This window comes from Eubalaena glacialis, chromosome 9, assembly GCF_028564815.1.
Source record: "Eubalaena glacialis isolate mEubGla1 chromosome 9, mEubGla1.1.hap2.+ XY, whole genome shotgun sequence".
NCBI lineage: Eukaryota > Metazoa > Chordata > Mammalia > Artiodactyla > Balaenidae > Eubalaena > Eubalaena glacialis.
The window spans coordinates 2,948,031-2,974,471 of record NC_083724.1 but is presented as its reverse complement, the minus strand read 5'-3'; the positions used below and the strand labels follow the sequence as shown (position 1 = coordinate 2,974,471).

At 57.2% G+C, this 26,441-nt stretch overlaps 1 protein-coding gene across 1 annotated transcript; it reads left to right on the top strand.

The window, feature by feature from the left end:
• The first annotated feature begins 187 nt into the window (after positions 1–187).
• Positions 188–8,509, top strand: MYMK (myomaker, myoblast fusion factor). Its single transcript, XM_061199656.1, has 5 exons — positions 188–322; positions 3,925–4,039; positions 4,901–5,049; positions 7,560–7,676; positions 8,307–8,509. Exons 1-5 carry the CDS (start codon positions 188–190, stop codon positions 8,454–8,456), a joined length of 666 nt encoding a protein of 221 aa, XP_061055639.1. The 3' UTR covers positions 8,457–8,509.
• Positions 8,510–26,441: the final 17,932 nt, after the last annotated feature.

Genomic DNA, 26,441 nt, shown 5'->3' with positions numbered 1-26,441 from the left:
ATGGTACATCAGCTGTTGAACCCTCTCCATGTGCTTCTCGACATGTGTGCCCACACCCCTGCCTCTCTTCAGGGCATTTAAACCACAGCTGCCACCGGAGCCCCTGGTGGAAGCAGCGGGCCTTCTGCCTTTCTCTTCTCTGCCCTGGAGACCCGGGAGGCCTGCACCTACCTCTCCCCCCCAGCCCATGGGGACTCTCATGGCCAAACTTCTCCTGCCCACCCTCAGCAGCCTGGCGTTCCTCCCCACGGTCAGCATTGCTGCCAAAAGGCAGTTCCACATGGAGGCCATGGTCTACCTCTTCACCATGTTCTTCGTGGCGGTAAGTCCGGGGGCCTGGGGATAGGACCCACCCAGGGCCCCCTCCCAGAGACGGAGGACAGGGGCTGTCTTTCCACCACTTTGCTGTATTGGGTGATGATGGGGAGGTGAAAGAAAGAGCCCAGAGACCAGGAGAGAGGGCTGGGGGCCCCCCTTCACCTTCCTGTACCTCAGTTTCCCCAACTGTGGCAGGAAGTCACTCTGGGATTGGTGTGAGTGAGACCAAGCCCACAGTGGGCCAGGGACAAGCCCCTCCAAGGTCCCCCTTTTCTTGCCAACCACCCAAGTCTTCTCCTGGCTCCAGCTCCCCCTCTTCACCCCTGCTCCCCCCACCCCCGACTCTCCCTGGTACTCCAGGCCCAGGAGGGGCTAGCAGGGCTCGGGGAACGTGTAGGGCCAGGGGAATCTGGTTCCAGGATTCTGCAGCTGGCCTCAGTTCAGGAGGGCCTGCTCACGTCGGCTTGTCTGTCCTTCTTGGGGCCTACGTCTCTCTCTGAGTCCTTCTTTCTCTTTCTATTTATGTGTCTGGCTGTCTGTCTATCTCTCTCTCTCTCTGTCCCCCTCCCCCATCTCCTTGTGGGTCTCTTTCCCTCTGTGTTTCTCATATTGGTTCGCTCTGTGTCTGGTTCCCTCTTGATTTCTGGAGCCATATCCCCACGGAATTTACTCTCTTTCTAAATTTCTTGGTGTCCCTCCCTAGCTTTGTTCCCCTCATGTGTCTCTCTGGCCCTATCTATCCATCCCTCTAGCTTCTGTCTGTCTGTCTGTCTACCTACTTATCTATGTACTATCTCTCTATCAGTCATCTATACATATATCTAATCAATCACCTCTCTACCTGCCTGATCAACCATCCATCCATCCATCCATCCATCCATCATCTCTCTACATCTTAGTGCCTTCCTGCCTCCCTGTCTGTGAGCCTCTGAGGCTCCTTCCACCCACCCTCGCTGCTGGACCCCCAGAGGGGCCCCACTCTCTTTTCCTCCATCATCTTCCCTCAGACCCAGCCTTGATTTAAACCCAACTCCCTGATGAAGCATGCTCGGGGGAGGTGAGGGTTCCCGGACTCCGTGTGGCAGTGCCAGCCGTGCGAGAGACGACGGTGTGGCCCCCCCACCCCGGGCAGCCCCCCTCCCCAGGCAGCAGGGCCTCCCGGCTCATTCAAGGAATCTTGTCGAAAGCCATTTCATTTGCTCCTCACGGGACCCCAGCTTGGGTGAGGGCCAGGAGATCTGCCCGGCAGATGAGAAACCAGAGCCAGGCAGACAGGGGGCTTCTCTGTGGGTACAAGGGCCCAGGGCCGGGGAGAGGAGCTGGCGTCTTGTCCTCCAGGCCCATGTTGGACCCCGCCCCCAAAACCAGAGTCACCGCCAGGCCACCCCTCCCCACCGGGGCTGAGCTGACCCCACAGCTGCCTCCGCGGCTGGCCTCAGAGGCCCACCCAGCCCTGCCCCGCCCAGCCAGAGTGGCAGGGACAGCTGCGTCCGGTGACAAGTGTCCCCGGCCTAAAGACACACTCAGGCCCCTCCTCCCAGAGCCCCCAGAGGCACCATCGCCACTGCTGCCTCCTGCGTGGAGTCTTCTGTGTTCCCACCGGGACCGTCCTGTGACAGCTGCTGGACCCGTGCTGCGCGTTGTGTCACGTGGAGTCCCTGGCCCACCCCACGGAACAGGGGCTCTCGTCCCCGTTTGACAGGAGCCCTCCACCCCAGCCCTAGGGGCAATCAGCCGCTTGTCGGAGCTCACGGCCGGGACCTGCCAGGCCGGCCTCCGGAAGCCGTGCCCTCTCCTGCCAGGCGCCCAGCCACCTGCCACCCGCGCTCCCCACCAGCGCCGCGCAGAGCCAGGTCTGCTCGGTCGGAAGAGGGAGGGAGGCCTCGCAGGCACAGAGGCCAAGGGCCCACTGCTGCTTCGCCCTGCTCCTTGGCAGGTGGTTCCCCCCTGAGTCTCACCTGCCCCACCTCTCCAGCAGGGGTGAACCGAGGGCCTGGGGGGAAAGGCCCCTCCTGGGCCAGCTCTCCTTCAAACTGCCCCAAAGCCTCCCTGACACTGCGTTCACAGGCAAACACTTGGCCGATGGTGAGCCAGCTCTAGGCTGGGACGAGGCGGGTGACAGGGCACAGACCGCGTCCAGAATCTCAGTGATTAAGCCTTTAATCGTACATCGTGATCTGTGCTACATAAGAGAGACAATGGGTACAGAGACAGCAGGGCTCAGCTGGGGGTGGGGGAGAAGTAGTTCTGGAAGGAGCAGGAGGGCAGGAGAAGAGAATCCATGTCACTCATAGGGCCTGGCTCTGCCTGCCAGAGCCATGGGGAACAAGTGTTCTTCTCCCTCCTCTATCCTGGAGATGTGAGCACCTTGATCATGCCCCACCTGAAGCTTCTCTTTGCTGAGCTAAACAGTCCTATCCACCGCCTGATTCCTTTCCTCCAACCTGTTCTTTGCCAGTGGCACTTCAAAGGGTGCAGCATCCAAAGCTCAACACAGATCTCTAGGGGGTTCTGACCAGACAGAGAGGAGCAGTACCATCCCCTCCCCTGTTCTGGACACTACATGTCTGTTAATGCCTCCTAGGTGCACCTTAGCTTTAGTTCACGTGAAGTTGCAGCCAGTGGAAGCTCTAAATCAACCTCAACTTGCTCGACTCACCAGATGACCCAGGGCTCTCACCCCCCCCGCACCCGTAGCATCCCTGGCACCTCCAGATGTGGGCTGCTCTCCTGCACGCCTCTCCATCCAGCTGAGCTGGGCTAACCAAGAGTCGACTGTGCTGGTCTCCAAGCTTGTTTATGCCCTTGAGCTTGTCAAAATAATTACATCGTGTCATTAAATATTACTTAAAATGATGAAATGTGTAAGCTAGAGGAGACGGTTGTCCAGAAATAAGTTGACAGCTTTGAAAATACGGACATTTTGCTTTAAAATTGCTATTAAATTAGGTATCTGGCAGACAACTGTAGGAGTGTGGGGGAGGACGGGGGGGCAAAGAGGATGCTGCGTTCAGCACCTGCCCGGGGGCGGGGGGCGGGGGGTGGGAGTGTCTCTGCGATCTGCCCTCACTTTAGAGAAACAAACTGAGGGCTGCAGGCAGGTGGTTCTCAAAGCGGGCTCCCTTCTGGCGGCATCCCGAGATCAGCCCGAGATCCTCTTAAAGAAGCAAATCTCTGACCCCCAACTCCGACCTGCTGAGGGGGCAACCCACAGGGCAGGCTCAGCACCTGAGTCTTCGCAAGCCCCCTAGGCCTTCAGATGCCCGGTGGTCAGAGGGGTAAATTGTGGGAGAGAAGGCCCCACTGGCCTGTGCAGGGCAGACCGGTACCCAAGGAAAAAGGCTCCGGCCTCAGCAGACCTGGATGTTGAGGGAATGTGTAGATCACATGGGAGGGTCCCCACCTCGGCGGGCTTCGTCCGCAAGACCCTATGGGGGAGCAGTCCTCTGCGCCCCCATGTTTCAGACGGGAAAAGAGCCATGGGGCCATTCAGTGACTTGCCCGAGGTCCCAGCTCACGGGGCCGTGGCTCGGGGCCCAGGCCTGGCCCCGGGGCTCCAGAGCTCTCCTCTCCCTGCTGACCGACCGTCTGTGGGTTTCCCGGCAGCTCTACCACGCCTGCAATGGGCCCGGCCTGTCGGTTCTCTGTTTCCTGCGCCACGACATCCTGGAGTACTTCAGCGTCTACGGGACGGCCCTGAGCATGTGGGTGTCACTGATGGGTGAGTGGCCGCCCCCCGGCAGCCCAGCCCTGCACACGGGACCTGGGTCCCCCGCCGCCCACCATGCACTCAGCCAGCCGAGCCCGCTGACTGCCTCCCCGCCCCCTCTCATCTCTGAGAACCCCCTTCCTTACCCTGAGGTTCAGAGTGGGGCTCAGTCTGTGAAAAAGTAGGCGCAGCACTTAAGTGCCTTGATTCCCATTTTCCATAACCTTTTAAAATTGCACATTTAGTAGAGGCTTGTTTTGACAGACTGAGCAGAGGCGTACAGCGGAAAGAAGGAAGCGCTCTGCCCCCACCCTCCCCGCCCCCGAGAACCGCTGCTCGCATTCAGAGTTTACGCCCCCAACACTGTTCCTGAGGCTCGCACACAATTTTTAGCTCAGGTTTTTATGAAGATGCGATCATTCAAAACCACATGGTTCTGCGACTGTTTTTCACTTGCTATGGACTCGTGGCGATGTCAGGACACACGGTCCCCATTAGACGGGGGGACTCCCTGCTATGGGCGCAGGCCTGTGCAGGACCCAGATCTTTCTCGTATCCTAGCTGCGGTCTTTGCGTCTTCGTCCTAGTGGTCCCATGGGGGAGATTCATTCCCGGACACCCGCACGTTGATCTCCGTGTTCGAGCAGCTTCCCGCCAGCCTAGCCCAGGCTGCTCTGTCCACGGGAAAGCGGCAGTCTGCTTGTCCTTTAAAACCAGCTGCAATTCAGACCTTGGGGGGGCCCAGGCTGGGCCACGGGGTCTCCCTGGCTGAGGGGACACCACACCCGGACCCCGAAGGGAGGGCCCCTGGGGGAGCAACGGCCAGGAGGGGCACGGGAGGCCCCTCACCTCACCCCGCTCTCTCCCTGGCAGCACTGGCCGACTTCGATGAGCCCAAGCGGTCGACTTTAGTGATGTTTGGCGTCCTGACCATCGCTGTGCGGATCTACCATGACCGCTGGGGCTACGGGGTGTACTCGGGCCCCATCGGCACAGCCGTCCTCATCATCGCGGCCAAGTGGGTGCGTACTGTGCGAGCCCGACGGTCAGGGGCACCCTCCCCTGACGGTGACTCCTCCCCCTTGGGGTCTCCATCTACCTCCAGCCGCGTGGGTCGGCAGGCTGGACACAGGGCCTCAGCTAACACATAGAAAATGACCGTCGGGTGCCCCAGCCATGCAAACCCGGTTTGTTTTACGTCTGTACTCACTAGCTCTGGACCTGACCCAAGTCACTTAACCGCTCTGCCTCAGTTTCCATATCTGTAAAGTGCGTGTTACACTCCAGTACCTACCTCATAGGGTTGGTTCTCAGGTTAATTGAGATAACGCATCTTAAGGACTGGCACAGAACCTGGCTTCTAATGTGCTGAACTATTTATTATTGTCATTATTTTTATTGTTGTTATTATTGAAGAGAATGGCTGGTTTAGAGATGCAGTATCAATTGGAAGTGGCCTGGGTTAATCTGGGAAGACTTCCTGGTGGGGCTGAGGCTTGAGCTTGGTTCAGATGAACAGGGAGGATGTGGTGTGAGGTCGACCGGAAGATGGAACTGCTCGTGAGCATGGAAGCAGCCTGAGCCAGACTGATGGCCCTTCGCTGGGCACCCAGGGGCCTGGCACCACGAGACCTTCTACACATGGTTCCCCAGGCCTCCCCGCACCCTCTGTCATAACAAGGCCCTCCTGGCCGCAAGGACTGAAGCCCACTCAGACTAGCCCAAGTGAAAGAGGGATGCTCGGGCAGGGTGCACCAGGGGTACTTCCTGGGCCCCCAGGGCAGGGAAGGAACTGAGCCTTGCGGGGACCAGAGCAAAGCCCTGGGAAGCAGGAGGGCGGTTCTCAGGGGAAAGAGGTCGGGCTGGGCAGCTGGTGCAGACTGGGGAGGGAAAATAAAGTTCTGGTGGTGAGCTTTCCAAACTCGCCCCACTCCTCTCTCCGCCCAGAGAGCAGAGGATTTAGTTTGCCAGTTGGTTGGTGAAGAAACCAAGGCTCAGAGGTCAGCAATTTAACAAGAAGTCACGGCAGGACAAGCGTGAGGCCAGGTCCTGACTCCGAGCAGAAGGGAAGGAGCCTCTTTCTCACCACATCTTGGGGAAGCCAAGCTGGCCCCGCGCTGACCCGGGAGGCCCCTCGGAGAGGGGAGAGGGGCGGAAGTGTGCTGGGGTCTGACTTGTCTGGACCAGGAAGGGCCACGTTAATTAACATTCTGGAATGCGTAAACACAGAGCGCTCTCCGAGCTGATAATTCGCTCCCTCCCTGGCAGGAAGTGGGATAAAGGCCCCGTGTTGTGCCCTGGAAGGCTGCTCCTCCTGCAGACCTTGGCCGGGTCTGAATCCGGGCTGGATTCTAATTAGCCAGAAGAGCGGTCACTCGCCAGTGTCCCCACGAAGCACCACGGGAACCGAGAGGGCTTCCTGGCTCCCTGCATCTGGGGCTCAAATTGTGTTTTCTAGACCATTAAATGTGGAGTTTATTTTGGCTTTTCAAGGGCAGTTGTTTCCTGGAATGAGGGTTGATTTTTCTCCCGGAGGCTTGTCCCTTCTTGAGCAACTCTCAGCGACAGGAAGTGGAGAGAGATGGGTGATGGGGCTGCGGAGCGGGGCCCGGGCGCCACCTGGGGCAGGATTGGCTGGAGGAGAGCTTCCGGGCCTCAGCCGGCTGCCCCCAGAGTCACGCTCCCTTAGCTGCACCCACACACCACCCGCGACATTGAAGGTCCTGATTCCTCATCAGCGATGGAAAATTTCAGAAAACTGAAAAATCGGGCATCGTTTCAGAATTCATTTGGTGACAAAACCTGCCCCAACCCAGCATGAAGCTACTCATGGTCTCTGTGTGATCCGCTGGCAGGGGGGGGTGCAATTATGGGGAGCAGCCCTACCCGCCAGGGACATCCACCGTCCACCATGTGTGCAATCGTTTACCTTGCTGAAATCCAAAACATCCTGTGCGCTGAAAGGCCCTGGCCCCAGAGGTTCGGGTTTTCAGGATGTGGACCCGCATTTACTTCATCTTTTTAGTGTATGTGAACCCATGTATTTAAACTCCTACTTGAGCCTTACTCTAGGCATCAGCATCTGAGGAATGGCAGGTTTCACATGCTGGTCGGGTGTGTCTAAGAAATGCTACTATGAGTCTGTCGACTCTGAAAGTGAGTGGAGGTCTCTCAGGGATGGCCACACGCATCTCCCACCCGCCATGGCCACGCTGGCGGGCAGGTCCCACGCCGCCAATACCCCTTGGCTGTAGATAACCACGTGTCTGGTCCCCTCGGGTTCTCCTTTGGCTGGAAAGGGTGGCCTTCTTTCACCCCAAGAGGCCGACGGGGCAGGGGGTCCTTGTGGGGTCAAAATGCCCAGGGCCTCCACAGCCCGATCACCCAGGCGGGGTCTCCCTTGGGTCCTGCAGCCGTTGGGCCAGATGCGTCCGGGCCTCTCCCTGAGCCCCATCTCCCACCTGAGGATGCCCAGGGTGCAAGTGCCCAAGGCTGCGAACTGAGAGCGTTCCTCTGGCCCCTCTCCCCGCAGCTGCAGCAGATGAAGGAGACGAGGCGCCTGTATCCTGACAAGAGCGTGTACACCCAGCAGATAGGCCCCGGCCTCTGCTTCGGGGCGCTGGCCCTCATGCTGCGCTTCTTCTTTGAGGTACCTGGCGGGGGACTGGGAAGCAGCCCACCCACAAGGGCCCCGGTCAGCAGGTCAGCACCAGCCTGCTTGGCTGGGTGCTGAGCGGGGCCGCGCGCCTCCCACTACTGTGCCTCCCTCCAGTCATGGTCTGGTCCTTCCCTGGCACCCCCGGCATGGCATCGCGGGGTTGTGTCGAGGGCAGTACAGAGGGCTTGCACCTGATGAGGTGCACAGCCCGGAAGGGGCCTGGGGCAGGAGGCACACCTGGAGGAGGGAGGGAGAGGGGAGACGGGGAGAAGGGATGTGCTGGGGGAGGGGGGGAGGGGGGAGGGAGGCGCCCCAGCCGCCTCATCAAAGGCCCAGTGAATTGGCACAGACCTTCGGTGATCTAGGGGTTTGGTGGAGGGAAAGACCACCGTGGGCTGGCCAGTGAGGGGAGGCTTCTTGGAGGAGGGGACTTGACCAGACTCCCGAGGACGAGCCAGGGGGTCGGGGAGGAGCCCCTGTTCCTGGCAGGTGCCATGTCACGCCAGGCCCGCAGCCGAGGCACAGGGCCGAGGACCCAGGGCGGGGCAGGGGCTGTTGGAGGGAAGATGGGCTTCAGGGCGGGGGCTGAGGCCACAGACCGGTCCTCCTCCTCCCCTGCAGGACTGGGATTACACCTACGTCCACAGCTTCTACCACTGTGCCCTGGCCATGGCCTTCGTCCTGCTGCTGCCCAAGGTCAACAAGAAGGCTGGAAGCGCGGGGCCCCCCGCCAAGCTGGACTGCTCCACCCTTTGCTGTGCTTGTATCTAACTGTGCAGCCCCGGCCCCAAGCCCCTGCCCTGCCCCATCCCAGGCCTGGCGAGAGTCCTCCATCCTTCCCGACCTGGAGAAACGTCCCTCCGCAGATCCTGAGAGGTCTCCAGGGCTGTGGGAAGCACCCCGCTGAGTGCTTCTTGAGAATCCACTTATTAGGTTTCTACTGGGTACTAAGCACCATGCTGGAAAGAAAAGAACTTTCTCCCTTCTCCTAGGCCAAGGTCCTGACGAGTGGGTATGTCTGCAGAACCCCGGAGCCAGCGTCTGTCCCCCACCCCCTTCCCTCTTCGCCTGGTCCCAGCCACAAAGGGGCTCTGCCGCCACCCCAGTCCCGTGTGCTCCCCACGCCATCTGTTTTCCCTTGGAAACAGGTATTCCCACTCCTGACCTCTGCCCTCGGGCTCAGCGCGCCAGGGCCAGCGGGGCCACTCTGTCCCCGCCCCAGGCCTGCCTGCCCGCCCCTTGGCGTCCCTCCAGCCGGGTCCCTGAATCAAGCCGTTTCCATGTACTGAATGCCCAAGCTCTTCACACTCGTCATTTCATCTAATTATCAAAACAAGTCAGGGATGATGGCATATTCGAAGCCCAGAGCTGGACCCCAGCCCACTGTCCCCGGTCTGACACTACACCAGCCACTTTGCTCTGGAGCTACCCAAGCAAGAGGTGGGAGCGCCCTCAGGGCCTTTGAGCTCCAGCCCAGCCTGGGAATGTGGGCCTGGTTGCCAGGACCTTGAGCGGAGGCCAGCGGGCCCGCCGGGCTGGCCTCACGGGGAAGGGCTCGCCTTCCGCCGAGGGCAGAGGTCAGCCTGCTCCCATCCAGGGCCTGTCTGCACCGGCCCGGGGGTGCGGGCGGGAGCGGGCCTCCCAGACATCACCTCACAGACACTAGCCTCCTGCTTGCCGAATGATCCGGGCACATCTGTCAGGCAGGAAGTTACCTACACCTGTCTGGGGCCTCTTTGTGTTGCCAGGTGGTGCAGTTACCCACATCCACGTGGGACGGCCCCAGATTTGTCCTGAAGTCACCTCCTCCACACCTCGGGGGCCGGGAGGGAGCTGGCTCCAGCACCAAGGGCTGGGGACAAGGCGGACCCCCGACCAGGGCGCTGTCTGTCGGCCTCCCTGAGTGCCCAGCGGTCCCACGTCTTAGGGCCCTGGACACCGGCAGCCTCGCCCCGGCTCAGCCCCTTTCTGTCCCCACAGCCTGTTAACGACAGAACAGCCCACCAGCACTCAGGGTCCTCACCAAGCCATGGGGGGAGGGGGCGGGGCGGGAGCTGAGACTTCACAGCTTCAGGGCCATCACCCAGACCTGTCCCCACGGGAGGGCACGGGGCGCGGAGGGGCCTCTGCACCAGGCAGCTCTGTGCCTGGCGAAGGGGGTGCAGGTGCTGCCTCGATTGGCTTCTGGTCTTCTTGTTGGGGTGTGAGCACACACGTGCGCACACAGACGCACATATACACGCCACGCACACGTACACATGAAGAGACTGGGGCCCTGTACCAGGGACTTCCCCTCTGGTCCCGTCTCCCGTACCCGCAAGAGGAGACTCCCGTCTCAGCACCCGCTGGTGAGACAAGGGGCAGACTCTGGGGCCACGGTGGGATGGCGGGAGCCAGGGGGCATCACTCCAGAAATGGCATCTGCGAGGTGGCTGGTCTACTCCCACCACCTCCCTCCCCCACCCCCACCCCCACCCCGCCCACCACCTCCCTCCCCCCTGCCCACCACCTCTCTCCCCAACCCCCCCTCCCCCCACCACCTCCCTCCCCCAACCACCCCCCCGCCCACCACCTCCCTCCCCCCGGCCCACCACCTCCCTCCCCCAACCACCCCCCCGCCCACCACCTCCCTCCCCCCTGCCCACCACCTCCCTTCCCTAACCCCACTCTGCCCACCACCTCCCTACCCAACCCCACCCCGCCCACCACCTCCCTCCCCCAACCCCCCCTCCCCCAACCACCCCCTTCCACCCACCACCTCCCTCCCCCAACCACCCCCCCGCCCACCACCTCCCTCCCCCCTGCCCACCACCTCCCTCCCCAACCCCCCCTCCCCCAACCACCCGCCTCTGCCCACCACCTCCCTCTTGCCCCCCTCCCATCCCCCCCAGCGAGTACCACCCGCCTCCAGCTCTGCGGCAGCACATGGAAAGTTGGAGGCCGCAGATGCTCCCGAGCAGGGAGAGGCAAGGGGCCCGCCAAGCCGTAAGGGCTGCACCAACAGGCAGCTCACTGTGGCCGCGCTGATTTATGCGGCTGTCTGGGAGCCTGGCCAAGTCTGCAAGTCATGGACAATTAGGAGGCGCACTCCAGCCCTCAGCCCTGTCTGCCTCTCGGGCTCCAGGCCCGACTGCGCCCCTCCTGAACAGGGTTGGCCCCCACAGAGACCCCTTGGAGGGTCCAGGTACAGGTCCTGAGCCCACTTTGCAGATGAGGACACTGAAGGCCAGGGACGTTGGCAGCTGGCCTTCATCCCTTGGACACTGACCACTGAGTTGGTGGCCATGCCCAGGGTCTTGCCAGTCATCCCAGAGGCATCTTCCTCTGGCTCAAAGGCCCACTTGGCATCTTGGGGGCTCTACCCAAGGGCCAGGAGGGGAGTGCCCAGGAAAGGGAACGGAAAGGGAGGCAGCCACCCCGAACGGTCACCCCGACACCTCAAGACTAACAAGGACCAAGGGTCATGGTCTTCAGACTCAAACACCTCCGAATCCCAGTGTCATCGAGCCCTGGGGTCTTCATATTCCTGGAATCTGAGACTCAGGCTCCTGGTGCCGGGAAGCACCTCTGAGGCCATCCTGGGCCATCTTGGGCTCCAGACAGGACTGCCCTTCCCACCGAGCCCTGATGGGGGAAGGACTAGGGGTCCCTGAGTCCTGAGATTTCTGAGGCTGAGCGCCTGAAAACGTAGCCCTAGATGTTACTGGAAGCCTAGAGCAGTGCTGTGCAACAGAGCTTGCTTTAACAGTGGAGACGCTTACCCGTCCTGTACGGCGGTCGTCTGACACACAGGCTGGTGAGCACTTGAAATGTGGCTGGCGGAGCTGAGTCTTTAAATGTCAGTTGAGTTAAATAGCCACATGTGTAGGGTTGTAGATGAAATACAGGATGCCTGGTTATATTTGAATTTCAGATAAACAATAGATAATTATTTTGCCTCAGTATGTCTTAAATTTGGGATGTACTTAAGGAGACATACTAAAAAATGACTCACTATTCCTCAGAAATTCAAACGTAACCCAGCGTCTGGTATTTTATGGGGCATCTAGCCCCTGTGGCTAGCAGCTGGGGCTAGCCATGGGGCAGCACATCTACAGAATACAAAAGGATGGGTAGCTCCCTGGACATGTGGGTCTGGGCATCCTGGGTTAAACCAAGCGACACAGGCAGAGGGGCTGCAGCGCCCAGTTGCGGCTGTGGCCTCGGCGTGGTTGGTGGGGGACGGCGGGGGGCAGGGGGCACGCTGGAGCCCTGCAATAGTCTCCCGGGGCCTGGGCCTGGCTTCCAGACCCTGCAGGGCGAGAAGCAGAAGCAGCTGATGCCCAGGCCCGGGCACACACGAGCCCCAGGCCCGGGCACACGCCCCCTCCCGGCGCCCACACACTCCGAGCCCCGAGGGGGAGGGGGGCCCACACCTCCAGCGGCCCCAGTGGAGAAGTATTATAAACATTTACAACAAGTAGACAAAACAGTCTATTGTAGCGACCCCTCCGCCTCCCCTAGGAGCTGGGGTGAGGTTGGCATGGCAAGGGGGGGAGCACTTGGACCCCCGCCAGGACGTCCTCTGTTTGCACAAGCGGAGGTGTTTTCGTCTGAGGGCAGTCTGCGTGCTGTGGCCTTTGTCGTGTCTGCTACTGAAATTTCCTGTCTCTGTTATTCTCTTCCCCAGTAAGACCATCTGAAACCCAAAACTTTTATTGCCCCTTTAAAAAAGGCTTTACAGCTCCCCATCTGCCTCATCCTGGTCTGCTCTCGGAGCTGCTGCGATTGTAGTTAGCGAGGAGGCACGCTGGGTGCTGGGCACTGTGGCAGGAATTCGTCCTGGTCTCTGCCGCAGGGTCTTGGCGGGAGGAGCTGCAGGGAGGAAGGCCAGGTATGTGGGCAAGCCCAATTCTGCAGAGTCAGCTGGAAGCCCCCGGGGTGTAAAACTCGGCTTGCTGCTTAGCTGGTTAGCAGCGACCCAGGGCACGTGCCACCTGGGGACCTGGCTGCTGTCCCGGCCACCTCCCCGAGGCTCTGTGCCCTGGGGCCTGGCTCTTCCCATCTCTGCACCCGGATTCCCCACCTTTGACTGGGAGCGGCAGCCTCTCCCCGCCAGGCACTCAGGCCCGTTAGGGTGAGTTAAGGAAAGATCCTGGGAAAGTGGAAAAGGCAGGAACAGGAGGCAAGAGGCGGGGCTGGGAGGAGTGGGGTGGTCAGGGCCTGGGCTTTAGTTTTCCCGCTACGGCCCTAGGCAAGTTCGCCGCGTTCTCCTAGCCCTCCATGCCTCAGTTTGTCCGTTTGTAGTAGAGCCCACTTCACATGGGTTTTGCCAAGATTAAATGAGACAATTGAATACAGAGCACTAGCAGAGTATTTTTTTTTTAAAGATTTAATTTTATATTTGGTTGCGCTGCGTCTTCGTTGCCTAGAGAAAGCCCGTGCTGCGCACGGGCTTTCTCTAGTTGCCGCGAGCGAGGGCTACTCTTCGTTGCGGTGCATGGGCTTCTTGCGGTGGCTTCTCTTGTTGAGGAGCACAGGCTCTAGGCATGCGGATTCAGTAGTTGTGGCTCGCGGACTTAGTTGCTCAGCGGCATGTGGGATCTTCCCGGACCAGGGCTCGAACCCGTGTCCCCTGCATTAGCAGGCGGATTATTATCCACTGCACCACCGGGGAAGTCCCTAGCAGAGTATTTTTTTAAATGGCATTTTTTTAATGGCATCATTGTTACTTTCATGATCAGTGGTCATGGGCAAGCAAGGGAGTCTCTAGAATGTAGTAGAGGGATCCTTACCCTCAGGGGACATTTACCCTCAAACACACCCCATTTGACAAGGAAACAAAATGCTTCAAACCAAGTGTTTATTATGGGTGAAGGAATTAAGCAAGGCAGGCTGCCTGGAAGAGGCAGGTTTGAGACTGAAACTAGAAAAGCCAAGTGGACGGAACTGTGTGAGCCTGCAGACGCGTGGCTCTCTGTCCTCGCCTGTGAGGCACGCTCTAAGTCTGACCGTCCCCTGTGTACTGACCATCTCCCTGAGCTCCTGCACCTTTCCCGACAGCAGCAAGAAAACCACCGCTGACCCGATGGAGAGATGATGCCAACACTGGGCTGTCCCTGCTTCCACTGCTGGCATGAGTGCCTCTAAAACGGCTGAAATGCATCTCAGGGGGCTCCAAGGAGCTCCGGTTCTCTTATGTCTCAGTACAGAAAGAATTCAGCGACAGGCAAAGTGATAGATAAGAAGTGATTTATTAGAATAGGACACTTGTGGGCAAGTGGGCAGGCAAGAGGGTGCTACCCCCGAGAATTTAGTGGGCTACAGTTTTACAATCAAAGGAAAAGTGGGGAGGGGGAGAAGACCACCTTCTTCCTCATTGTTGAGTAGATGCCAAGCTTCCATCATCAGCTCCTCCTCCACGTCAGGCAGAGGAGTTCTCTTGTCCCTACGTGGTCAAGCCGGGACTGTCATGGCGCAATGAAAATGAACAAAAAGGCAGTAACACATACTAAAAATGGTAAATCATCTCAGGTTTCAGTATAATGTCACCCTTTCCTTATATTTTTGTTTTTCGTGTGGGCAGAGGAGCGTGTCTAGGAATCAGTAACTTACTAAGCTCTCTGCACAGGATGTGGGTCTCAGGCCACCACTGTTTTATTGTTTTGGGGCATATCTCATGCTTCTCTTGCATGGTTTTGTTGCTAAGCAAGTCTGCTTGGTTTTGTGGTTAAGCAAACCTGCTTTCTTGCGTGATCATTAACTTACAGGGGTCTCCTGTACTTTTCTTCTCTTTTTTTTTTTAATAAATTTATTTATTTTATTTTTGGCTGTGTTGGGTCTTCATGGCTGCATTGGATCTTCATTGCTGCGCGCGGGCTTTCTCAAGTTGCGGTGAGCGGGGGCTACTCTTCGTTGCGGTGCGTGGGCTTCTCATTGCGGTGGCTTCTCTTGTTGCGGAGCACCGGCTCTAGGCGCGCGGGCTTCAGTAGTTGTGGAGAGCTGGCTTCAGTAGTTGTGGCTCGCGGGCTCTAGAGCGCAGGCTCAGTAGTTGTGGCACACGGGGTTAGTTGCTCCGCGGCATGTGGGATCTTCCCGGACCAGGGCTCGAACCTGTGTCCTCTACATTGGCAGGCGGATTCTTAACCACTGCACCACCAGGGAAGTCCCTGTACTTTTCTTCTTTATGTACAATCCGCTAGTGGGATTAACTATTTAATCAGCTACTTTGTCCCTTTACCGTGTCTCTCTCACCAGGACATGAGAGACGATTTGGCCTGGTGAATTCAAGGTCCAAAGGTGGAGGAAGAAACCGGCTGCCCTGGGCCCAGGTTAAATGTCACCTCCTTCCTGGCTGGTCACCAAGCAGCCTTCTCAGCCCCTCAGATTCACCCGGGACCAGCCAGACCTTCCAGCTCCCACAGTCTAGCGGGGGCCACAGAGACAGGGATGAGGAGTGAGGGATGGCGGTCAGGAAAGTCTCTGCAAAGGGAGTGCTGTTCACTGACCTGAAGGAGAAGGGGGCGGCGGTCCAGGGGGAGGTGAAAGGTCAAACAGGGTCCGTCTGGGAACTGCAGGGCCCAAGTGCCCGTGGACGGCTCCGGGTGGGGCAAGGTGGAGGGTGGGTGGGCTGGGTCCCCACGGTCCAGAAGGCTGTCGCTGCTGTGGGAGAATTTGGGGAGGGGGCGGCCTCACTATCGGGTCCCACTGCTGTGAGAAGGTGGGCAAAGTTTGGGAAGCAGACCAGAGGAGGCAGCGTGGGTCCTGGCGAGGGCAGAGGCAGGGGCCGTGGGGCATAGGGTGGCCCTGAACGAGGGCCGGCGGTGGCATCCACAGGGCCGGCGTCCCTGGCTGCCCTCAGGCTGCAGGTGCGTCTGCATGCTCAGCGGTGGGAGGGGGCTGCCCTCATCCGGGAGGGTCGTCAAGGTAAGTCATCCAAAGCTTTTGAACAGCCGACTGGTTCTGTAAAGTTGCGTAGAGTCGAGGTCACCCACAGTGTCCTCCGTCCCTTGTACCCCTGCATCCTTTGTGGGGTGGGGACAGAGAGGTGAGGTACCCAGAGGGCAGCGGGTACCACACACGCCAACGTCGTGGCCAGAGGGGCCAGGAGGCGTGTGAGACCTCCTGAAGTCTGGGAGCTCAGTGCTGGCCAGAACATCCCCGTCGGCACCCGGCTTCCCACGCTCACCTAACAAATGTGGGTCAGAGCAATGAATGGGTGGGTTTTTCTGTGTCTGTCTTGGCACGGGCAGGCTCACTGGAAGAGCCCACATGTGATAAATGGCTAGCCTGTGACCTCCGAGGCTTTAGCCTTGACCCCTCGCTGACCTGTCTCCCAAGAGCAGGATGGTGGAGCCCAGGGGCTAGGAAAGGGGCTGGCACTGGAGTGCCCACTCCCCAGGGGCCGTGTGACCTTGGGTGACCTTCAACTCCTAGCACCTCTAGATGCAGGGACCCCTGCTTATCCTGCTGGGGCCACCCAATGGGAGGCTGGAGGAAACAGCACCTCCCTCACGGCCCCCCACTGCAGACCACCCGTCTTGGCTCAGGAAGGCCCTCAGAGGCGCACAGGACCTTCCATCCCACCGGCAAACAGGCGCCATACCGTCGAGCACCACCCACCCACGTGCACTGTGGAGAAGCAGAGGATGACAGCCCCATCCAGCCCTCAAGGGAGCCCCTTTAGCCGGGGAGACTGAGGTCGCCAGCCAGCAGATGGCTGTGACCACCCCAAGTCCAGGGCCAGGCTGAGCGGGCCGCAGGGAAGGAAGAGGCCAGCGTATATCTGGAACTGCGCATCTAGCCTAACCGCCCCCTTCTCTTCCTTCAGGGAAGCTGGGCCCCTGGTGCCTTCACTGGGGTTGTTTTCCTAAAAGCTTGGCTAACAGGGCTGCTGGCCGAGAGCCCCAGCCGGAGGCAGGCTAGCGGGTAACCGTGGCCACATCTGGAAGAAGTGTGGCAGAGCCTCGGGCCCCCCGCACCGACGCCACCAGCCTCAAAGCAACAGCTGATAAGTGCCCGCCACCGGCTGCGGCTCCGGGAAGCTGCCGGCCTCAGACCGACAGCCCTGACTGCCAGGGGTGGGTGAAGAGGGGCAGAGGGCGCGGGGGCACTCTCTGGCCTCAGGCCTCTAGCCAGTTCCAGACATCACATCGCAGCAGGGCCCAAAAGGTGAACTCAGAGGCCGCCAAGGGCTGGCTCATCTCCCCCGCAAACTCCCGCTCTTCTACAATGGGCCCCGAGATGCCCATGTCCTATGGACGGTCGTCATCACGGTTGTCATCACCCCTGCGTTGGGCTCCACAGCCTGGACGGGCTCGCACACCTGTGATCACCTCCTCGTCCTAATGCCTCCTGGCCGTCACCCTGCACAGATTGGAAGACGGCGGACGGATGAGTGCGGGTGTATCTGAGATCTCACACTGACAGATTTGAGATGTGACGCCGTCGGGTGTGGGGTTTCCTAGTCCTGCCTGCTCTCCACTGCACCCACGGCCCCCCTTGTCCTGCTTCCTGATGGCACGGAAGCTTCACTGTGGAACTTGGCTGTTCATGGCCCCAGTTGCGCACGGGTGACTCCCCCGCTGCCTGGGGGTTCTGGGCCGTCTCCCCCACGTCTGGTGCATGACTGATTATGCAGGCAGCACCCGTCGAACAGACAGTGCGTGAACCAGAGAAGGAGCACGAAGGAGAGTAGGCAGAGGGAACAAAAGGCCAAGCGCTGGCTCTCACCGCGCCTTCCGGACACTTCCACGCACTGCTTTGCATGTATTGACTCTTGGGCCGCTCAACCCTCTGAGACAAGCTTTGTGATCGCCCTTGTTTTGATTTCCCCAATGATGTGTTCTTGCTTAGTTGCAGATAAGGGGATTCTCAAGCTATTTTACCGTTGTTATTATTACAAATTTCTGACTGGTCCTGAGTTCAGCCAATGCTTCAAAATGGGCTATGGTCACTTTATGGCCCAGTGTGTGGTCAGTTGCCCTGTGGGAGCCTGCAAAGCATGTTTGCTGGTCACATTCTAGAGGAGTCCATCAGATCCAGCATGCTGGTTGTTTTATTTAAATCTTCTATATCTTTACTAAGTAGTAGCTGTCAATTATTGAGAGAGGGGTAATAAAGCTCACGTTCTGGAAAGGACAGCCTTTAAAACAAATGATGCTGGAACAAATGAATGCCCACAGCAAAAAAAGGAACCTCAACCCTTATCTCACACCCTATCCCAAAAATTAACCCAAAAAACCAGAAAGCTTCTAGCAGAAAACATAAGAGAAAATCTTTGTGACCTTGGGTGAGGCAGAGATTTCTAAGATATGACACCAAACATGTGATCCATCCAAAAAAAAAAAAATCAATAAATTAGACTTCATCAAAATTAAAAACTTTTGCCCTTCAAAAGACATCATTAAGAAAATTAGAAAGACAAGAAACAGACTGGGAGGAAATATTTGCAGAACGTATACATGATAAAGGACTTGTATCCAGAATATATAAATAAAATTTCAAAGCTCAATGATAAGAAGATACACAGCTCAAGAAAAAATGGGCAAAAGATTTCGACAGACACTTCACCAAAGATTTATGAATGTCCGATAAGCACATGAAAAGATGCTCAACATCATTAGACATCAGGGAAATGCAAATCAAACCACGGTGAGATACCACTTCACACCCACTAGCATGGCTGTAATCATAATAACAACATTTCTTTTTTTTTTTTTCTTTTTAATTTATTTTTAGCTGTGTTGGGTCTTCGTTGCTGCACGCGGGCTTTCTCTAGTTGCGGCGAGCGGGGGCTACTCTTCATTGCAGTGCGCGGGCTTCTCATTGCAGTGGCTTCTCTTGTTGCGGAGCACGGGCTCTAGGAGCGCGGGCTTCAGTAGTTGCAGCATGTGGGCTCAGTAGTTGTGACTCGCGAGCTCTAGAGCGCAGGCTCAGTAGTTGTGGTACATGGGCTTAGTTGCTCCGCGGCATGTGGGATCTTCCAGGACCAGGGCTCGAACCCGTGTCCCCTGCATTGGCAGGCGGATTGTCAACCACTGCGCCACCAGGGAAGCCCATAACGACAACATTTCATATAGATAGAATCCTCCAATTTCTAGAAGAGGTAAAACTAGAGAAACCGAAACAGATTGGTGGCTGCCTAAGACTGGGGGTGAGGAAGAAAGACTTGGCTACAAATGGGCACAGGAGAATTTAGGGAAGGAGCTTAAAACTAGATGGTAGTGAGGGTTACATAACAATGTACATTTACAAAAACTGATTGAATTTAATACTGGTGGATTTATGGTGTGTAAATTATATATCTGAACCTGTTTTTCAAAAAAATCTCCCACTCCAATGGTGGATTTGTTATTTCTCCTTGTAGTTCTGCCAAGTTTTGCATTATAATATATCTTGAGGTTTTGTTGTTAGGTACATTCAAAGGAAGAACAGTTATATCTTCCCAATAAATCGATTTTTGTTTATTATTAAGCAAAGAATGAACTATTTCTAGTAGTTCTTTTTGACTTAAAGTGTATTTTTCTGATGTGAAGACAGTCTTTCCAGTGTTCTCTGGCTTAGTATTTGCATAAATGCTTCCTTTCTATCTTTTTGTATCTTTATGTTTTAGATATGTTTCTTATAAATATCAGCTGGAGTTTGTCCTTTTTATCTGGCCCGAAATCGTTGTCTTTCACTATAACTTTTAACTATTCTATTAGGTTCTATGTATTGTAATTGCCGATATAGTTGGATTGATTTCTACCATCTTATTTTGTCTTTTTATGTTTTGTTTTCTCTCCTTTCTTGCCTTCTTTTGGATTCTTGAGTTTTCTCGTTCTACTTTCCTCTCCATTGGTTTAGAATTTACACACTCTATTTCTATTCTTTTAGTAGTTGCTTATCAAAGTCGATACTAAATTAATACTTTTTCTTTCTTTTTTAGAACGTTTTCATTCCACTTACCTCCCCCCGCAACTTTAAGGCCGGTATTACCTTGTGTTTTCGCACCGTCTTCATTTAAATCCCACATGCCATTTTTACCATCCACATTTCTTTTTCTTTTTTTAAAAAATTTATTTGGTTGCATCAGGTTTTGGTTGCAGCAGGTGTGCTCCTTAGTTGCAGCAGTTGTGTTCCTTAGTTGCAGCCGGTGGGGTCCTTAGTTGCGGCTCACCATGTCCTTAGTTGTGGCATGAGAACTCTCAGTTGCAACATGCACGTGGATCTAGTTCCCTGACCAGGGATTGAACCCGGGCCCCCTGCATTGGGAGAGCAGAATCTTAACCACTGTGCCACCAGGGAGGTCCCCATCCACAGTTATTTCGATTTGCCCACATATATAACAATGTCTTTGATTTCCATCCTTTCTAACATTCCTGCCATCTATCTGGGGTTACTTTCCTTCTGCCTCAAATATGTCCTTTAAAACTTCCTCAAGCGCAAACTGTGGGACATTTTCTTGATTTTTATTTGCCTATCACTCTCTTTATTTTGCCACTTTTCACTGGATATTGACTTCTAGGTTGGGGGCCTTTTGCTCTTGGCATTTTGACCATATCACTTCTCTATTTTCGCACTCCCATTGTTGCTACTGAGACGTAGACTCTCAGCGTAATCGTCCTTGAAGGCGATCTGTGTTTCCTCTCTGACTCTTTCTCGGGTCTTCTTTTGGCCTTTGGTGTTCTGCATTTTCGCTCTGAAGTGAAGAGGTGTAGCTCCCTTGTTCTTATCTTGCTTGAGATTCCTTGGGCTCCTTATATTTGTGGGGGGGCGGGGCTGTCTCTCATTAGATCTGGAACCGTTTCAGCCTTAATCCTCTTCAAATACTGCCTCTGTCCCTATTCTCTCTCTCTTCCTTTTCTGGAGCGCCAATTAGCAATATGCTTACCTTCTCACTCCAACCTCCATGTTTTTTCACATTTCCCAGGTGCAATTTTCCTAATTTCTTTGACCTTGTCCTCCAGGTTACTTATTCCTCTTCAGCTGTGTCTAAGCAGTTGTTAAACCATCCTTTGGTTTTTAATTTCAAGTATTATGTATTTTTTTGCTTCTAGGAGTCGGCTTGCTCTTTACTAATGTATTCAAGTCCCTTTTGTTTCTTCTATAAAGCATACTCACTTCGTTTTCTGGGTCTGATAGTTCTAATACCCGAATTTTTGCCGATCTGACTCTACTGCCTATTGTTTCTGTCTGCTTTCACTCACGGTGCCTTATTTTCTTGGGTATGTAGTGAATCTTTACTCTGAACTGCTCATTGGCTGTGGGCCTTTGTGAAATGTTTCTAAAGCTTGAGACGAAGGTAGGTTCCTTTAGAGAGTGCTGGCAGTCTGAGAAGGCTTTAAACTAAAATCCCTTGTTTGAGGTTTGGGGACAATTGAGGAAATATGGATTCAGGCTGCACACGCACCTGAGGGCCAGCTTGTGGTTATGAATTCTTAGAGACCTGTTCTTCCTCTCCTCAGCACCAAGGCTTGAGGTAGCAGGGCCAAAGCCTTACTTAGAGGGCAGGTGGGTTTTCTAGTTTACCTGGACGCTGAGGTTGAGCCCTTGGGAACCCTGGATGCATGGAGGTGATCTTCTGTTGGGCCCCCAACATGCCCCCTCTATGCTTTGTCTTCTGTCCCTTAGAACAAAGGAAGCCAAACAAACAAATAAAAACAAAAACAAAAACAATGATGCTCTGGTTTACCTATGAGGATAGAAAGACCTCAATTCTCTAAATTCAAAATGAGAAGACAGTCTGTTCTTTGGCCATCATAACCAGCAAACAGCAAAACCAGCTGCAAACCTATCCCAATCTATTGGTGACCACCAGCTTCAGTCAGCCAGTCAGCAGTGGTCACAGCCCTCGCTGAGGACCACCCAGCTCCTAAACGCTTCCTCTGAGAGTCCTCCTGGCCTGACGCCACACTTAACTTCCGTGCCAGGCCTGCAGTTAGCTTCGATTTGGGGTTTCTGGCCTCACAACTGTGGCTCTCCCCAGCTTAATAAACGATACATTCAGCTTTTTTGGTGTCAGATGGGGTGCAGTGACCTCATGCCTTCACACCTTGAAGCAAAGCCAGCTTTAGTGTATGATGCTGCTGTCTGGGTCCGCACTTTCCCCATCCTGGCTTGAGGATTCCACACCTCCTAGCCAGCTCAAGACAGCATTCAAGGGGAAGTCCCTGGCAATCCAGTGGTTAGGACTCTGCACTTTCACTGCTGAGGGCGCAGGTTCGATCCCTGGTCGGGGAACTAAGATCCCACAAGCCTCAGGGCGCAGCCAAAAAAAAAAAAAAAAAACGAAAAGACAGCATTCAAGATGAACATCTTTTATTCTACCCAGAATGTGTAGCTGCTTTCAGTGGGAGGGTTTGTACAGGCTCTTAACTGGCCATATTGGTAGGGACAGAAATCTTTTACAGGTGGGGAAACTGAGGCTCTGGGGCGCTCATAACTCACTAAAGGTCACACAGCTAGTAAGTCACTGACTCTAACCTCCGAACCCGGACAGCCTGCCTGCTGGGTCTACGCCCTTAACCTCTGTCGTTCTCAACAAATGAGTCAGTAATTGGTGAATCCCTTCATTCATTCACTGACCTTCCTCTATTTGCCGGGCACCGTCTGAAGCACTAAAGACACAGCAGTGAATGCGAAGGGTGACATTGCTGCACTCAGAGAGCTTACGTTCCAGTGGGAGCAGGCCCGGGAGCGAGTGGAGGCTGTTTGCAGAACCTCCTTCACAGAGGCCAACAGCCATGGTCAGAGGAACCCCAAGGCCCAGGCAAGCTCTGTGACTTCCCAAGGTTTGGGGCCAAGCTGGCCTTGAACACAAGCTCGTATTTTTCCCCCGTTCCGGTGAAGGTGAATGTTCCAACGAGGACTCAGGTGGGAGATTCTGGGCCGAGTACCTCTGGGTCCAGGGAGGGCAGAGGTCACAGTGGCAGACCGGCCTCCCTCTGCTGGGGACCCCGGTGGTCCCGATGGGGGATTTACGAGCTGTTCCGTCGGAAGCTGGGGCCAACCTCAATTTCCAAGGCTGAGCACCTTTGCCTACAAGCAAAGAGCACCCCGTGAACTGGGCTGCAGACAAGGCTTCTCAGCCCCAACGTCCCTGGGAGAGCTCAGGGCGTCAGCACTTGTCCACAACTCGGTAAGCCAAGTAGGTCTTGGCCTCTGTCCTGTTGTCCCCCAGGGTCTTGGGTCCCCAAAAGGGCTCCAACACCTGTGTGCCTTGGTCAGCCGAGCCGCTGGGGAGGGGGCGGAGGATGGCGCTCAGGGAACAGCTGGGCACAGCTGCATCTTGAGGACACTGTCCCAGCCTCGCCCGGAACACAGGGTCAGACGCCATTCATTCCCAGCATGGGCTCCACGCCAGAAGGCCAGGCCAAGGGACAGCGTGTCCTGGGGGCTGGCTGGCCCCCGTCCCAGCCTGACAAAGCAGCGGTGGGAGGACAGAGCCCCGAACTGGAGGAATGTGCAAGCTTCCTCTCTGGAGCCCCCGCCCCAAGCCGGGTGCTGTCTGTGGGGTAGGGCGCCGTGCCGGCCCCAGAGTGGCCGGGGGGCAGCCGCAGGGGGCTCCGAGCTTCTGGAACCCTGTGCTGCGGTTCCCATCTACCTGCTCAGGAGCCACCACTGGGATCTGAGGACTTGGTGAAGCCTGTCCCCGAATCCTGCACACGGGCCACTGTAGGCTAAGACTTGCCTCAGCTGAGAAGCGCTGCTCTCCTAGTCCCCGCCCAGCGAGACGCGGAGACCAAGTCACCATCCACCCCCAGCTTGAGTCCCCGCTTCAAAACCTCCCGTGGCACCGTGCCACCCGCCGCGCCAAACTGCAGCCTCCAGTGGGGGCGGGTGTTGGGGGAGTGGATGGGCGTGGAGGCAGGGGGAGGGGGGTGGGCGTGGGTGTTGGGGCGTGAGTGGGCGGATGTAGGAGGTGAGTGGGCGGCCGGGGGTTTGGGGGGGACGTGGGTGTTGGGGCGTGAGTGGGCAGATGTAGGAGGTGCGTGGCAGGGGGAGGGGCTGGCGCTCACAGGCTTCCCGGCACCCGGACACCCCCGCGGTCCTCTGCTCCCTGCCTGTTAAAACCTTGCTCATCCTCCAGCACCAGGCGAAAACCCTAGCCTCCCAAACTGCCCCTTCCACGACCCCCTCCCTGCGTTCACCACTCATTGCTGAGGGGCGACTTGCATCCACGTGTGTGTCTCCCTCCCGCGCCCCTCCCCCCCACGAGACCCCACCCCACCGACTCAGAGCCCTGAGAGCAGCTGCCACCCCATCAGCCTGTGATGGACGAGGAGCTTTCTGGTGTTTTTATGCATTTTTATTTTACTTTTTTACCACATAAGCAACACACAGGTAGGCAACAATTCTAGGTTTGTTCAAAGCAACCCTTTAACTCAAAAAATGACCCGTCACTCGGCCACGTTGTAGAAAAGTTCAAACGTGCAGGTGAACAAAACGACTGCCCAAAGCACCTGCGATCACAGGTACTTCTCTCTGCAGCCGCTGACGGGGCTGCTGTGCCAGGTGTGCTCAGATGTGAGCTCACTGAATCCCCAGGCGGCCCTGACGGGGAGAGGCCGCGAGGGAAGTGCGAGGTCAAGGGCGCCAATGTGACAGGCAGGCCTGGGCCCAGCAGGGGGCTCAGAGCCCGTGGGAACACCGCCTTCCGTCTCTCCTGTGTCACCCCCCCATCTCGCTCAAACACCTTCTAGGTCGGGTGCTGGGTCCTTTCTCACATCTGTCACGTTGCAGGGTGGACGGGAGCTCGGGAGGGTGCCCTGTGGGGATGGCCCGGTCCCAGCACCCCTTCCCGGAGGCCAGGCCGGCTGCCCCACCCCCAGCCTGCTGGCCTCGGCAAGGATTTCAGCTCCCGACAGAGGGGAGGCCAAGTCTGCTGCAGCTCAGCCTCCTGCAGGCCAGGGGCCGGTTCCAGGTCATCGAGGCTGCAGTCCAGGCCGGCCAGCTTCGGGGAACGATGGGGGGGCCCTGGCGGTGAGAGTCCTGCCCCGACCTCATGCCAAGACCTTAGGGCAGGGGGCCCCAATCACCAGAAACCCCCTCTGCCCTCCCGAGGAGGGGCGTAGGCGAGCTGAAGCACAAGGCACTCAGGACACATGGGAGGAAGCTCTGGGGCCTGGGGTTCTCAGGTGTGGACAGCCTCCCTCACTTCTACAGGGCTGCCAGGGACGGGGTGCCTTCCCGCCGTTAAGGGGGTCCCCAGCCATCCTCTGGGAGTTGCCCAGAGAAAGGCCTGGGGCTGGCTCTACCCAGAGCTGGGGGTCCTTCACGTGAGCCCCTGGTGCCAAGTGCATCTGGGGCGGGTCTGTACTGAAGACCACCACCCAGGCTTTCAGGGGCAGGCCCCGTGCTTGGAGTTCCCGACTCAGATGCACTGTGTCTGGACTTTTGGGAAAGAAGGAGGGGAAGAGCCAAGTCTGGAGGGGGCAGTCCGGGGAGGGGCCCATTTCTAAGCCACGGCCGAGGGCCCAACAGGCACTCAGCTTTCATTCTGACAAATGAAAAATCTACGGAAGAGGGAAGCCCAGGCAGCCGAGGGCGCCCTTGCCGTCCCGAAGTCCCAGGGTGCAGCGCGGGGCTCTGTGGATGCGGGCAGCGGCTTGATGGGCTTCCGCGGGCTCCAGCCTCACCCTCAGATGGTGTGCAGAGCCCGGCAGCCACGAGGGCCCAGGCGCAGGGTCCCCGGCCGTGGGGTTCTGGGGCTGCACACACACGCACACCAGCCCTTGCACTGGGGAACTTCTCACTTGGCAAGTCCCGTCCAGCAGACAGTACAAGTGTCACAAGATTGTTGCCCCAGGAGAGTCCAGGCGAAGGGGGACCTGTGTGCTCAGGACACAGAGAAAGCCAGGGCGGCGTCCTTGAACTGAGGATGCGCTGGACCCAGAAGAGCATCATGTCCACAGGCAGTGAGGGGGTCACGGGGCAACAGAGGATGTGCCCAGACCACCAGGGAACCGCGGCTCATCCGAGTCTCCTGCCTTGGTGGGTGGGGCCAGACCTCCATCCAGGAGGGGCGGGGCAGCACTCAAGCGTGTAGGCCGCCCGCCTGGTGGACGCAGGGAAGGCCTAGGGAGGCCCAGGCCTGGCCAGGATCCTGGGCCGTTCAGCCCATTCTCAGCCCCGCCCACAGCCAGGGCTGCCCCTGGGGAATGTTCCAGAGAGAGGGTGGTCCGACCCGGACAACCAGCGGCCCCTTCCCCCTACGCTGCTCCCAGAATGTCCAAACCCTCCACTGCATCCAAACCTGCCAGTCAGTCCCTTTAAGGACTGCAGGGCCCTGGTCTCCATCCTTCAGGCCCGAGAAAGCAAATCCTGCTCCTTACCCACGAGAATGAGCCAGGCTCCTCAGACGAGCCCTTTCCTTGGGCAGCTAATCTGTGAGCTCCGAAACCTCAGTTTTTCCACCACAGACAGCCCCTGAGACCCTGGCCTCTACTGGCCTCCTGGGTCACGGAGTTTCTCTGGGCGGCACTCCCCAGACAGACATTCTGCGTATCCTGAGACGAAGCCTTCAAAGGTCGGGGACGACTGAGGGCAGGCACCCCATCTGCTTCTTCCCCTGAAATTGCAACCATAATTCCAAACACATGGGGCCAACCCAGGGCTACAGACAGCTGGAAGCCAGGCCCAGTCTGGGGAGACACGGGGACATAAGAGGCACACACGGCGCACACGTGGCATCTACGAGGGTCGCCCCACACCCAGGCCAGCCCCAAGTGTCCAAGGCTGCCCCCTCCCCACAGGCTGACTGCTCGGCCTCACACTCCAGACACACCTGCTGGA

What these genes read in the sequence shown, in the direction of transcription:
- MYMK (XM_061199656.1), top strand. Translation starts at nt 188, where the DNA reads ATGGGGACTCTCATGGCCAAACTTCTCCTGCCCACCCTCAGCAGCCTG. An exon ending in TCACCATGTTCTTCGTGGCG is followed by an intron (nt 323 to 3,924) that starts GTAAGTCCGGGG and finishes GTTTCCCGGCAG; the next exon opens with CTCTACCACGCCTGCAATGG. An exon ending in CATGTGGGTGTCACTGATGG is followed by an intron (nt 4,040 to 4,900) that starts GTGAGTGGCCGC and finishes TCTCCCTGGCAG; the next exon opens with CACTGGCCGACTTCGATGAG.